This window comes from Hordeum vulgare, chromosome 6H, assembly GCF_904849725.1.
Source record: "Hordeum vulgare subsp. vulgare chromosome 6H, MorexV3_pseudomolecules_assembly, whole genome shotgun sequence".
NCBI lineage: Eukaryota > Viridiplantae > Streptophyta > Magnoliopsida > Poales > Poaceae > Hordeum > Hordeum vulgare.
The window spans coordinates 54,154,048-54,168,865 of NC_058523.1; the positions used below are offsets into that span (position 1 = coordinate 54,154,048).

The 14,818-nt window shown below is 46.5% G+C and overlaps 1 protein-coding gene and 2 non-coding genes across 3 annotated transcripts; all 3 read left to right on the forward strand.

The window, feature by feature from the left end:
- Positions 1-4,249: 4,249 nt before the first annotated feature.
- Positions 4,250-5,772, forward strand: LOC123402866. The gene is made up of 3 exons (XM_045096829.1): positions 4,250-4,403; positions 4,510-4,746; positions 4,837-5,772. The coding sequence occupies exons 1-3, from the start codon at positions 4,350-4,352 to the stop codon at positions 5,563-5,565; spliced, it is 1,020 nt and encodes a 339-aa protein (XP_044952764.1). The 5' UTR covers positions 4,250-4,349; the 3' UTR covers positions 5,566-5,772.
- Positions 5,773-5,979: 207 nt separating this feature from the next.
- On the forward strand, positions 5,980-6,051 carry TRNAH-GUG. The gene has a single exon. It is a non-coding gene; the product is annotated as a tRNA-His (tRNA).
- A 2,881-nt stretch (positions 6,052-8,932) lies between these two features.
- TRNAH-GUG lies at positions 8,933-9,004 on the forward strand. The gene has a single exon. It is a non-coding gene; the product is annotated as a tRNA-His (tRNA).
- The last annotated feature ends 5,814 nt before the right edge of the window (positions 9,005-14,818 follow it).

Below are 14,818 nucleotides of genomic sequence, written 5' to 3' on the forward strand. Positions count from 1 at the left end.
CAACCTCAAAGTGATTGAGGAGGTTAAGTCTTTTCTATCTCAGAACTTTGAGATGAAGGACCTTGGGGTGGCTGATTTTATTTTGAACATCAAACTTTTGAGAGATGATGAGGGTGGGATTACACTTATGCAATCCCACTACGTTGAGAAGATTTGAGTCGATTTGGATATTCGGACTGCAAAATTTCTCAAACACCATATGATCCTAGTGTGCTGATTTGAAAGTTTAGAGGCACAACTAAAGATCAATTGAGATTCTCCCAAATTATTGGTTCACTTGTTTATTTAGCTAGCGCAACGAGGCCTGACATCGTGTTTGTTGTGAGCAAACTGAGCCAGATTGTTGCCAATCCGGGTGATGTTCATTGGCGTGTTGTTGAAAGAATTATGCGCTATCTCAAAGGTACTATCAACCATGTACTTCACTATACGGGATACCCGTTGGCACTTGAAGGGTATAGTGATCCGTATTGGATCTCTGATGCTGATGAGATGAAGGCCACTACTGGGTATATATTTACTTTTGGAGGTGGCGTTGTTTCCTGGAAGTCTTGCAAGAAAACGATCTTAACAAGATCAACAATGGAAGCAGAATTAACAGCATTACACACATCTGGTGTCGAAGCAGAATTTCTTTGAGATATTTTGATGGACTTGCATGTGGTTGAGAAGCTAGTTCTGGCTATCCTTATGAAGTGCAACAATCAGAGAGTTATTTTCAAAGTGAAGAGTTCAAAGGACAACAAGAAGTCCAACAAGCATATAAGAACGAGATTGAAGTTTGTCAGACGTTTAAGAAACTTTGAAGTGATAGCGTTGGATTACATCCAAAGGGCTAAGAATCCGGCAGATCCCTTTACTAAAGGGCTATCTCGTGTTGTGGTAGATAGTGCATCAAGGGAGATGGCTATGAGACCCACATGAGTTGCCACGACAGTTACCCAACCTATATGATCAGAGATCCCGTGAAGTAGTACCTCGGAAAACAAGCCAGTGGTGAACCGAGGAGAGTAACTTTACTAACCCACTCCGATGGAGATGCAATACTCTCAGATACTGTATAGTAGGATGACTATTGTCTTAATGTGTTCTAAACCTTATGTGTAAGCAAGATATTGTCCTATAGAGCGATCTTTGGAGGAACACCACTATATGAGTCCGACTGCTGGTCACGGTCTATGAGATTGGGGTGATCTCTAGTAAGCTCATGAATAGGCCAGGAGTGTGACTGATATGCTCCACCCGAGAGGTCAGCCTTTGGCAGCCTAGTACTAGTAAGACTTATGGTGAAACTTCTTTACGCCAAATTGACAATTCAAGGCATAGTCCATCCTTCAGTTGTGAAGGAGTGTAGCTATTTTCTCTAGGTGAAGCTCAACCTTAACATGTCTTCACTAAAATGCTGGTATATCAAAACAGTGATTGGAACGAAAGAACATAGTGTGTCCTTGAGATCTGGTGTGGGATTGTTGAAATCTGAGATGGGCCCTGATTTCAGAAAATCTCTAAGGGCCCATGTAGGTGGTGGCATGACAAGAGGTGGTGGGAAGTTTAGTCCCACCCCACTAGTGGAGAAGGAGTTGGACCCCTTTATAAGGGTCTCTCTTCTACATTCTACTCGAGCATGAGAAGAGAAGAGGAACTCATGCACTCCTCCGCCGCCGCCCGCCGCGCCACGCCACGCCTTGACACGACGCACCACGGGTTGCGGAAATGAGCCGAGCCGAGCTCATACCTATGCACTTATTTTTGCCGGTCAGGAACAGAGATTACGTAACGGACGCGCCACGATTTGAGACGTCGGATCGTGGGCTATCATTGACTCGGACGTGTGTCCAACCCACGTCTCTCCACCCGATCGTGCCTATAGGATCTCACCAACCTTAGCCATCATGAGATCAGATCACATCTCTGCCTTCATGCGCTCGTTCCTTTTGATGTTGCTGCCACCGACGACTTTGTCTCATTCACCGCGTACACGTTTGACGAGAGAAAAGGCCTCCAAAACACCGCCTCTCCGGATCCTGTACACGAGAGGGGCAATTAAGTTTTTGGGGAGCGACTACGTGATTGCTCGCCTTCGTTCGTCTGCTTCATCTACATCTGTGTCGCCTTCGTCATCACCATGTCTTCACCAACCAACGTCGACCGTCTTGCCTGAGAGAAGGCTAAGCCGACAAGAAGGCGACCGAGGACTCTACCGCCGCCACTTCTACTGCTACGACCAACTGGCCGGTCGGAGGGTATAACTCATTTATCTCGTTCCTACTTATTATTGTCTTAGGCATACTGATGATTTGCGTAGATATATCTACTATCTGCCTAGCTAGTACTCGATGCAATGATGAATTATCAGTATGTGCTTAGTACAGTTCCTACCATGTTAGTGATTTACTCATGGATTAATATAATCAAGAAATTGCCTATTTACTCAATAATTCAAACACCTAATATGTGTAGGATTTTTTCGAGTAGTGGTTTTGCTGCTGCACTGAAACCGAATAAGTTTACCGGTACATATTTCAAGCGTTGACACACCAAAACCACCTTATGGCTCATGGCTATGAATGTGTTCTGGGTAGCCGGTGTTACTCCTACAGGAATGATCACTCCTGAACTGGAGAAGGTGTTCACGGAGGCCACAGTCTACTTTCTTGGAGCAGTTCTAAGCGTGATTGGAGATAAGCTGGTTGACGCATATTTACATGTACGGGTTGCCAAGTACTTGTGGGAGGCGCTCGAATTTAAATTCGGGGCCGCCGATGCTGGGAGCGAGTTGTATGTTATGGAGCAGTTCCATGATTGCAAAATGGTTAAGAATCGTTCTGTATTGAAACAAATTCATGAGATAATATGCGTTGCTAAAGAACTTGAAGTTCTTAAGTGCGATTTATCGGACAAATTCATCGCGGGGTGTATAATCTCTAAGCTCCCTAATTTCTGAAGGAACTTTGCTACCACTCTGAAACATGAGAGGCGTGAATTCTCAATAGAGGATATCATAGGTCATGTGAGTGTTGAGCAGAACTCAAGAGCGAAGGACTCGCATGGAAAAGCGGTCGTAGGTCCTTCTGTTGCCAATATGGTACATGAACGGAACTTCAATTCCCACGAACCAAAGGAAAGAATTATGTCCAATAGAATACCGACTTTAAGAAGGAGAGAAAGAAGACCTTCAAGAAGAACAAAAAGGGAGATGACTGATTCAATTATGGTTCCGAGAAACATTGGGCCAGTAAATGCCCAAACAAGTACATGAAGCCAGGACAAGACTCCAAGTCTGCCTATATGATTGTGAGCAAAAAAGAAAGTGGTGCATCTTGGAACGGTAATTTGTTTACTGTATTTTTGGTTTGTCAATCTACCAATTGGTGGGTGGATACAGGTGTAAATATTCATGTGTGTGCTGACATCTCATGTTTTGTTCTTACCAGGTCACATGCCAAGGGTCCGTATTGATCCAATGGCGCAAGTGCTTCTGTTTTTTGTGTTGGCACGATCGATATGAAGTTTACTCCGAAAAGGATCTTGCAGCTTAAGAACGTTCATGTAGGCTTCTGCCAACCCTAGCCGTCACGAGATCATATCACATCTCTGCCTTCACGCGTTCGTTCCTTTTGCTGCTGTTGTCGTCGATGACTCCGTCCCGTTCATCGCATACACGTTTGACGGGAGAGCAAGCCTCCGAAACCCCGCCTCATCGGATCCTGTACGGGAAAGGGGCAATTAGTCTTTTGGAAAGCGACTACGTGACTGCTCACCTATGTTCGTATGCTTCATCTACATCCGTGTGGCCTTTGAAATCGCCATGTCTTCACTAGCCGACGTTGACCGTCTCGCCCGAGAGAAGGCCGAAGCCGACAAGAAGACGGCCGAGGACTCTGCCACCGCCACTGCTACGGTCAACTGGTGAATCGAAGGATATAACTCGCTTATCCTGCTCTTACTTATGAAATTCGATTGTGCGGACTTATATTTTTATACATTAAATAATTTAGCCCTTCGTTATTTCGTCCCGGGTATCCTGGATCCGCCACTGGCTGAATGTATCATCGTTTCGGTTTTTCCACGGCCCGTGCTCTCCCGTGCCCCCGCGTGCCTGCGCTGGGACTTGACACGTTGCATGCCACACGTCGACCGGCATCCTCGTTGCGCGCCACACCATGTCGGACCCAGACGCTTCCGGCGGCCACGTATCAGCGCACGTGTAACAACGTAAGTGAGCTCGCCTCCGTAGTTTAAGAGAGCATCCGCCGGCCGTACCAACCTCAGCACGAACACTTTAACTGCATCTTCATCATTCACACTCTGCTGCTGTAGACGGCCAAGCAACCGAGCGAGCGAGCGCCATGGGTCAGGGCACGGAGACGAAGACCAGGGAGGACCCCAAAGTGGAGATCCAGGTCTATCAACCAATCGATGCATTTTGACCTGAAGATGTCCTCTGCATGCGGTAACAATGGCGATGGTGACTGACTGATTCATGCAACTGGCTTTGCGTCCGTGCAGGAGAAGGGCGAGGTGTTCTTCTTCTACCGGCCCAAGGTGGGCAAGGAGGAGGCGCACAGCGCCGACGACGTGCAGCGGATGTACGTCGTGCTGCGCCCGGAGTCCGCCCCCGACCGCGCCGTCGAGGAGAAGCAGGCGCCGGACTCCGGCAAGGAGGGCAAGAAGAGGAAGACCCGCCACGGCGGGGATGAGAAGGGGCCGGCAGACGGCGGCAACGAAGGCGGCCACGGGAAGGAGGTGACGAACGAACGAGATCGTTCATTCGATTCTCAGATCTACATACGTCTGAAAAACCTGCACGTTGCTCACCGTTTAGTTCTTTGCCAGGAGGTGAACGTGGAGGAGAAGCCGCTGCTCCGGCTGATCGTGATGGGGAAGAAGAGCCTGCCGGACCCGGCGAAGCACGGCCGGCCGTTCTGGGGCTACGTCGACCTCGTGACCACCGACGTGCAGGACATCAAGGACGCGCTCAAGGGGGCGGAGTACGACACGGCGACGCGCGGCAAGCGGCACCAGTCGGCGGCGAGGGCGATGGGCGAGGGCGTGTACCGCATCCTCAAGCACGAGGGCCGCGGCGGCCGCCCGCACACCCACCTCGTCTACAAGCTCGAGCTGCCCTCGCGCGTCGGCGACGGCGACGAGGGAGGCGTCGGGGAGCCGCAGGAGGCGATGAACGTGGAGCCGGAGGCGTCGTTCCTGGTGCAGATCAAGAACCCCGAGCAGCGCGGCGGGGGCGGCGGCGGGGGGTTCGGCGGGCTGCAGGGCAAGCGGAAGGCCGCGTTCCCGGAGCACTTGCAGGGGCGGTTCGGGAGCAACCGCTACGCGCCGGCCGACCCGCCGGACCTGCTCAACTACGAGGGGTGCGAGCTGCTGCTGATCTCGGCGTCCGACGACGTCGAGGAGGAGCTGGGCCTGGAGCTGCAGACGGAGACGGAGGAGGAGGCCGAGAAAGGCGGTGGTGAGGGCGGCCGCGCCGGGGCCGGGTGCTCGGACCTGGTGAAGATGTTCGGCGAGGTGGCCGACGTGAAGCCGCTGCTCAGCGGGAGCTGGGACTAGTTTTAAGGTCGATCGACGTCCAGCTACCTCAAAACTAGCAGCAGACTACTCAGCGAGGCCATCTCGGTTAGGTTACACAAGAGGCCAGGTTTTAGTAGTTGTAGGTTACAGCAGATCTAAGCTTGCTCTGCAGTCTGCAAATGTAACGCGTTGTTTCCATGTAGTATGATGTATCGTAGCAGTGTTCCAACTTCTTTTTTGTGACGATACGAAGCTGGAAAGCACCGGAGCATGCGTCAGTCGACTTCATTCTCATCGCCCATGGCAGTGTGATCTTGTCCATGTATATTTGAGTATCTGATCACCTGGATGTTCAGGTTTAGGTACGCAATTGATCAGTTGGCAAAGTACTACTGTCACCTGGTCCAGATTAACTGGGCCAATATAACATTTGTTTCCATTTTTATCACCAAAGTGGCTGTAGTTTAGTGGTGAGAATTCCACGTTGTGGCCGTGGAGACCTGGGCTCGAATCCCAGCAGCCACAATTTCCTCTTTTTCTTTTTGAAAATATCATTTTTTTAGAGTTGTTTGTCTTTGAAATATTATTTTTTGTAAGTTTGTATTTGAACTGTTTCGTACTCACTCCCATCATAAACTCATAAATATGTGTATAGATTTTTCTGAAAGTTAGGTCCTAGAAATCTTGACAATGTTTATAGACTAAAATATGTACATAGTCAAGTCACATCTAGGGAAACCTGAAATGTGTACGATACACTAAAGGATGATGTTTGGATCTTTAAGATGAACCTCTTTATCGTCCTATGAATGTATATAACTTCCAGCTTGTGATGAACAAACTGATGATGATATTATTTGAAAGCACATGTATATTTTTACCCCTCATTTTGTGGAAGGCTTGAGCTCACATAAAAGGCCATGTTCTTTACTTGGTTGGCGATATATGATATGACCCTTAAATGGTCATGTTCATTTGCATCAGTTGTTGTTTGTCTTTGAAATATCATTTTTTGTAGGTTTGTATTCAAACGTACTCCCTCCCATCATAAACTCATAAATGTGTGTGTAGATTTTTCTGAAAGTTGGGTCCTACAAATCTTGACCATGTTTATAGACTAAAATATGTACATTTAAAATAGTCAAGCCAAGATTGCTCCACTCATTTTTGAGGCTTCATCTAGGAGAGCCTAGATGAAGCAGCCACATCTCTTTTTTTCTTCTTTTGACTAATTTACAAATATTACATACAGTACAAAACATAATCGTTTTCCAGATTGCTCAAACGGAAGAAGAAACCGTGCCCAAATTGACTAAATAGCCCAGCAAACACACGATTCGTTTTCCTTTTCTTTTGATCATTTTCTAGTGTTGTATGTATCAGAAAAGGTCAAATGTTATGGTAGAAAAGAACAGTTTTTTATGCCCAAGTTCAGAAGATAGCCCAACTTCTTCCTAAGCCAACAAGCAACAAGATAAAAGAATAGCCTGGCGGCAACAAGTTCATTTTTTTTATTTCATTTAAACTTTTTAAGCTATTATGGCATCTCCTATGCCGATCCTTGAAAAGAACACTATTTATCCATTAAATGTGCAAGGATAATGCGATCTTCTACCACATGCCGGTGGAAAAAAAAATACCACACCGATTCAACTACACACAATCAAAGTCAACACAAAGGTATGCCCTGAAGTAGCCAACCGCACCGCGTCTCAACCAACTCCAGTCACATCCAAAGAGCAACAACACCAAAAGCACTCTCTTTATACTCCTTATAGATGCACTAACCATTCTTGATTGCCGAAAAGAGTTGACAGATTGATGGCGAGACTTTGCCAGCCTTGGGAAAGTCACCATTTTGGAATCACCTGCGATGATGTATATAGTGTCTCAGACGCCCAAATCAAGAACAACGACGAACGTCAAAGGTATGCAAAGAAGGACCTTCAAATCGTGTCCCCGAAAAAATGCTCGCAAGACAGGAATGACGTCTACGACGCCGCCATCGCCGATCTAGAATCAAACCGTAGGCTTTTGCTCTTAGACAATCAATCAAGTGAGAGAGAGAGTAAGGTGTTGAACACCACATCAACGCCTCCAAGAAGGGAAACGACATCCGTTGGTGTCGTTGCCGCTCGCGCTGACCGAATACAAGCAGGACATTCATCCGAGTTGTCGCCTACCTACAACTCTACCCGCTTGAACAGTGTCCAAGTTTATTCACTCCCCAGCCACCCCAACACATCGCGGAAGAAGCTTCATCACCACACTCCACCAACACCACCACACCAAGCCACCACTGCAACTCAAGATGGCAATAGGGACGAAACGGACCGGGTTTTGCCTATTCAAACACATCCCCAGGAGAAAATTGCAAGTCCGCCCCAGTCCCCATCATCGTGCACGAGGTTAGTTTTTTTCCCGTCCCCTAAAACCATCGGGTTTTCTAAACCAACGGGGAACTCACGGGGAAATCAACAAATTTAAGCAAACTTGGTGGCAACATAGAATAGAATTTCAACATAAAAAAGCATATTTTAGCAGCATAACTTGAACAAATTTCAACACAATACAATAATACATGGTTCAGCAGCTACAAGGAGCATATTTCAGCAACATAACTTGAGAGAGCAGCAACAACAGCCACAAGGACCATATTGTCAATGGGGATAAGTACAACATGGAATACTATCTGATTGACGGTATCTATCCTTCGTGGGCTACCTTCGTCAATACCATATCAGACGCAGTTGGCCAGGAAAAACCTCACTTTGCCCAAAGACAAGAAGCAGCTAGAAACGATGTTGAGAGGACATTTCAAGTTCTGTCGACACATTTTGCAGTTGTTTATGGACCTACAAACAATGGGATTTGGATACCTTGTGGGCAATGGTGACCTTTTACGTGATCATTCACAACATGATTATGGAGGATGAAAGTGAGAATGATGCCGAGGTCTTGAATTTGTGAACATTGGATGATCATATCGAACTTCTCGATAAAAACCGATCATATCTGAAGAGTTTGTTCAAATGCATCAACAATTCGATATCGAGCAACTCACATGCAATTGAAGGAAGATTTGATCGAGTATTTGTGAGCGGTTAAAGGAACAATGTTAAAATTTAATATTAATTTATTTTTAATTAGAACTACCGTCCCATTTGGATATTTTTAGAATATATATGCGGCTATTTGGACGTGTGAACCTAAAAAGAAAATTTATGGATGAATAAGTGTGGTGATCAGTGTGTACTGCGACATGTACGATTAAGTGTGGTGATCAGTGTGTTTGCGATGGAAGTCGCCGTGATCAGGAATCCGTAGCCTCAAAACTGAACAGAAAACGTGAGAAAAGCTGTGTGGAAGAAACTGTATGGCAATGGAAATAACACTTCATCACCAAGTGGCTGTAGTTTAGTGGTGAGAATTCCACGTTGTGGCCGTGGAGACCTGGGCTCGAATCCCAGCAGCCACAATTTCCATTTTTTTTCTTTTCCTTTTTCATTTGCATCGGTTGGTGTTTGTCTTTGAAATATCATTTTTTGTAAAGAAATGTAAGGACGTTTAAATCATTATTTAATAATCTAAATACTCTTATGATTCTTTACGAAGGGAGTAGTTGTTTGTCTTTGGAAAATATCATTTTTTGTAGGTTTGTATTTGAACTGTTTTGTACTCCCTTCCTTCATAAACTCATAAATGCGTGTACAGATTTTTCTGAAAACAAACTCATAAATGTGTGAATAGATTTTTCTGAAAGTTAGGTCCTACAAATCTTGATAAATGTTTATAGACTAAAATATGTACATTTAAAATAGTCAAGCCAAGATTGCTCCACTCATTTTTGAGGCTTCATCTAGAGGAACCAGAAATGTGTACGACACACTAAAGGATGATGTTTGGATCTTCAAGATGAACCCCTCTATCGTCACCGTTGTTGAGCATATCCGGCAATTCTTCATCCTATAAATGTGTATGACTTCCAGCTTGTGATGAATAAACTGGTGATAATATTCTTTGAAAGCACATGTATGATTTAACCCTCATTTTGTGGAAGGCTTGAGCTCCCCTAAAAGGCCGTCTTTGCTTGGTTGGAGATATACGATATGGGCTGCTGATGCATTGGTAAGTGTGGATGAATAAATTGCGGGCTGTACACTTTTTACGAACAGGAACAAGATACCAAGACACATCCTCTTCTTCAAGTGTTGTTACACACTTAGGTTAAGGAACTTGGTCATTGAGACGCTGCTAAGAGCATCTACAGCGGGACCTTACAAATTCGACCTCTCAAACATCCACGGGCGCGTTTGCGAACACTGTCTCAAATTACCCTCTCCACATCCACATATCTCATATCCGACGTCCTATATCCATAACACATGCACGTCGAAATAATCTACGTGATCAAACATAGAACAATAAAACGGAAAGCAAATGAACACAAGATTTGCGGCAAACGGACATCCATCATCACCCAAGAGATCATCGAGTTCGCAGGACATAGTTGTTCATCACCTAAAAAACTATATTAAAAATGCATCGGGGGGAGGAGGCAGATCACCACTTCCTCGTCGGACCTTTTCCCTTTGGATCGTCGGCGCAGCTGTAGCCGTCCGCAACTAGCGGAGGGTCTTGGTTGTCCGAGGAGGAGTAATCACTATCGTTGTCGTCGGAGTCGTCATCGAAGAGGACTATGAGCCTCTTCATTTGCCAGACCGCCCCTGCCTTCTCCCGCTTCAACCGTGCCAGTCGGGCCTTCTCGCCCGCTGCCTCCTTCGCCTCGCGCCCCGACTGCTTAATAGCAAGCCGGAGAGCCTTCACATTCTTCCGTCAGAGGCGTTGGGCATCCGTCTCCGTTGTCGTGAGGGACCGGCGGTACACCCATGCGAGGAGGCGTTCATCCTCGTCGGGCTCCACCGGCATTCCACGGTGGCGGCGCGTGGACTACCCACTTCCCATCGTCCTAGTGCCCACTGCCTCTCACGACAGTCAAAGCGCGCCTCCGACTCCGGAGTATGCGTGCGGGCACTGGCCGGAGGCGCACGCACTAGAACCCAACGATGCTTGCGTGGAGCAACGGCCGGTGTAGGAAGGACACGGCGCGAGGCGGATGCAGACTGTGCAGCCCTGTTAGTGCTGCGCGTGGGCCGGGAGGTATAGGAGCCCCCCCCCCCCCCCCAAAAAAACGACAACGTCGGTTGCGTATTCGCGACACGTGCACTGGTACCGCAAACGTGATTCGAGACAAAGGAAGAGAGTGAGTTAGGGTTCGGAGCGAGCGCCCAAAGTGGTTTTTTTGGAACAACCGTGGGGTTAGTGGTGGACTGGGCCTGTCAGGCCGGCGTGTCCGGGTGTTATCGGGCCACCCCATATCCGTCCTATATTTGGACTTGATATGAGGGGTGTCGGTCAGCCCGGACGTATGAGGCGGGTTTGAGAGGTCCGGTTGGGTTGCGTTTTTGTGATCGATCACTGATCAGACGGCATGTCCGGACGTTTGAGAGAGATATAAGGGATAGAGCTGTAAATGGTCTAATTGGACTCACATGAGCACTTCAATAGAAAGGCAATGACACCCCTCACCATGTTGATCATGTGGGCCGTATAAAACAAATGATCTTCCGCCACACAGGCGCCCCGCTACCGATCTTACTCAACAACATGATGAGCGATGCTGAACTGTGGATCACAACGGGAGCAAAGCAACTAGGGTTGATGGTTTTGCTAGAGTAATCATTCATGCGTTGTATTGAGGGACACTTGTAAAACTTTATTTTCTTCTTAATTAATTAAGGAGGCAAATCTCATGCCTCTATTTTAAAAAGTAGTTTTCTATGTAAATTCGGTCAAAATTTGTTTAGTTTGTCAGAAAATCTAAGGCATTACATACATTATGAAAAGGAAGAAGTATTTGCTATTGCCTAGAAATATTATCCATAGTTTATGTTTCATTTTGGAGAAAATGTTGCTCATTAATGTTGTGCTCTGTTCATCAACCAGACCACACACCGGTTTTGCATTAGACACGTTGCGGGCCGCACCGTGTTGCAAATGTGAGGATGTGAGAGCATCGCTAACAACATTCCTATTTTAGGCATAACCGTTTTACAGGGCTTTGGACCAAAAAATTGTTTATAATAGTTATCCTTATTGCAAAAAATAAATAAACTGGGAGCCCCCCCCCCCCCCCCCCCCCCAAAAAAACGACAACGTCGGTTGCGTATTCGCGGCACGTGCACTGGTACCGCAAACGTGAATGTGCACCGTGCATGCCCAATTGCCGTCCGGAGATATCCCGCATGAGGCACATCCGCTGTTTTCCCTCCCGCTCACGTCCGTTACCGACGACTGAACCGCCATGGAGGGGACCTCTGACGCCACCGCCGACCTCACTGTCGTTGTCGTCAAGCCCATAGCACCAGCCCTCATGACCTGTCGGAGGGGATATGTTGGTCGAAGTCGCTCCTTCGAAGACCAAGGGCCTCGTCGAAGCTCCCCCTCTCAAGCACCAAGACACTGCCCCCGTCTGTCGGTCGGGCCGTTCCACGATTTGGTGACGCCAGGGAGACCGAGGATGAAGAAGAAACTGACATATTGTAATTGACGGAAGGAAACTCGGGATCTTTTTTCGGTAATGCTAAACGGAGAACGCACGCTGGGAATGAACTCCCAACGAACGCACTCACAAAAGATAAAACAGCGACAATATTTTCGAATGCCTTCTCGAGAAAGGATTTGGCATTCGAGATTGATGTCTTTGACATAAAAAAGGATTGTAATAAAGAAACCAACATTTTATTTTCCTTGCCTTGCAGTACTAAATTGCCACCCCTCTACCAATAAAATCAGTATGAAAATCGTTCGTAAATGCCATCCTCCCTAATAAACGTTTGTCAGCTAAGTTCTTTTTTTTTTAGAGAGAAAGATTTTATTTTTCTTGGATTTTTAAGGGGATTTTTTTTTCTTGGATCTGGTTGGGGATCGACCGGCGAAGCAGAGCGTCGAGGGCACACTATCGCATAATTACCCGGCCCACTACAGGAAAGCTCGCTTCCCCAGCCCAATGCCTCTCACGCTCGCCTCTCTCTGAGACATTTGAATTTTTGCCACTTTATTCGTTGGGCTTGGCAGATTTACCACTCTGGATATTTGATTCGCCCAATTGTCACTTACGTCGTTGCATCAATGATTAATATGCCATTAGCCTTGTTTTAATATATTTTTACATTAATTGGCTAGTGAAAACACCAGCTTCAGTTCGTACCAGTATCAGGCGTTGGCTTCGTCCACCAGGTTGCCGCCGCCGCTGCTCTCCGCTCACCGCCGCCTCTTGCACCACCCGCGCGCTTGCTGGTCGCCGGTCATCCCTCCAGATCCCTACTCACCCCATCGGCTTGCTGGTCGCGGTGCTCGCATACTCGCCGCTTGTTCCGACCGCTCGAGGTCGCCGTCACCGCTCACCACTGGCAGTCTCCGCCCTCACTCTGTCACCTTTTGCGACACTTGTGTGCTTGCTGGTCGCTGGTTGCGCCTCCCGCTCCCTGTTCGTGGACTGGTCGAAGAAGACGTGTCTGAAGCTAGCTGCAAAGTGCAGTTGTGCAGTATATCCTTATACAATACCTAATTATTCAGAGCTTTCACTAGGCATTTCCTCTTTTAGCATTTTTTGTGCTATAATCCCAACTTGTGGCGTGCTTTATTGGTACGATGAAAGCAGAATCGATGTATATTAGTGAGAACTTGTTGTACTTACTTTTTTGTGTGAAGGAATGAAATTACATGATTTGGAATCATTTTTTTCCAGTCATTTGTTACAAGCTATGACATTTTTTTTCAACTCATGTTGGTAGATTAATAGTTCAATAAGGGCGAGCTGAACATATAGTCAAATGATCATAATTGCTCTCATATTGATCAAACCAAAACTTGATAACAACCATGCCATAGCAGATCATTAAGTAAAGTTATAAGAATGAGTGTTGCTGAACTACACATGCAGCTTGATGAACGGGAAACACTTCGTACCAGTAGTCTGATGGGACGCAAACGCCAGACCACCTGTGATCCGTCGATGCCTGGTTAATCCCATGGTTAAAGCCTAGGCGTTGCTACCTCACAAAAAAACTGGTGCTAATTAACCACCGTATTTGACGCACCACACAGGCCCAAATCCCTCTCCTATTGAATGTCTTCCTTAACCTTCGTTCTTCTCTCTTTCTCTGCCTCCGCCGCACCTCCCTCCGAGCTCGTCTTCAACAACGCTGCCCCTATGCTCTTCGATGTCACATTCTAGGTTCCTTCTCCTGCACACTGTGTTTCCTTCCCACCTCGTCGCTGAAGATTACAATCCACCGCCGACGAACTAATCCACCATGCTGCTCAGATCCAATCCCCTCTATGGACCTACTAGTCGATGCCATCCCAAGTGACCTCGGTGGTCCACCATCCAGGCATTCGTTTGTCGTGCCCTCCATCTCCATCGTGTTTGCTGCCAAACGAAGTGCCTGGACCCAGGAGGTTTGAACTACGGCCAGGAAAATCAAGAGTAGCCTCCGATCCTTTTGCCCCAAAGGTCCTTCCTCTGAATCAAAGGTATGGATTGCTTGAATCAACTCCATTATTCCATCATCATATATCCCCATGCATCGATTATTATCAATATGATGTTTCCAGTAGCCAGATTTGTGAGATTTGACATCCCAATTTTTTTGCATCGATGGATGAAATTGTTTTGTAGATCATAAATTTATCGATACACATACTTGTGCGGATCAGACGATCTGTCATTGCAGGTTTCTAGTTATAAATTTATAAGGTATGAATTACGTTCTGATAACAACAAAATGATTCCTGACTTTATTCTATGTCTTCTCCAGTCTAGATAGTTTGGGGCACTAGAAACACACTTCTATTATTTACTGTACTTGGTATTGCATTGTCGAGAGAATTCTTTGTTTTTAAACACTTTCAGCATGCTTCTTATATTTCATACATATACTAACAGGAGCAAGCTGAAAATATACGTTTTTCCTTGTTGAATAATGCCAAATCGAATCCAAAATAAAAGGATGGCGCCATAACATGTATGAAGAGTGCATGCTTCCTTACAAGGTAATGTGGGATTCTCCACTTCTCTATTGTACCATACATGTAATACCTGTTGTTGCCTCGTACCATCTATACTTATGCACCATGTCTAACAGATGCATATTTTTAAGCAGTTGTGTGCTGGCTTTTATTCCGATGGGCACAACCAGAGACATATGGAGACGACGGATGTGTGCAC

Coding starts and splice junctions, on each gene's coding strand:
- LOC123402866 (XM_045096829.1), top strand. CDS start 4,350: ATGGGTCAGGGCACGGAGACGAAGACCAGGGAGGACCCCAAAGTGGAG. Junction 4,404..4,509: donor ACCCCAAAGTGGAGATCCAG/GTCTATCAACCA, acceptor GCGTCCGTGCAG/GAGAAGGGCGAGGTGTTCTT. Junction 4,747..4,836: donor AAGGCGGCCACGGGAAGGAG/GTGACGAACGAA, acceptor GTTCTTTGCCAG/GAGGTGAACGTGGAGGAGAA.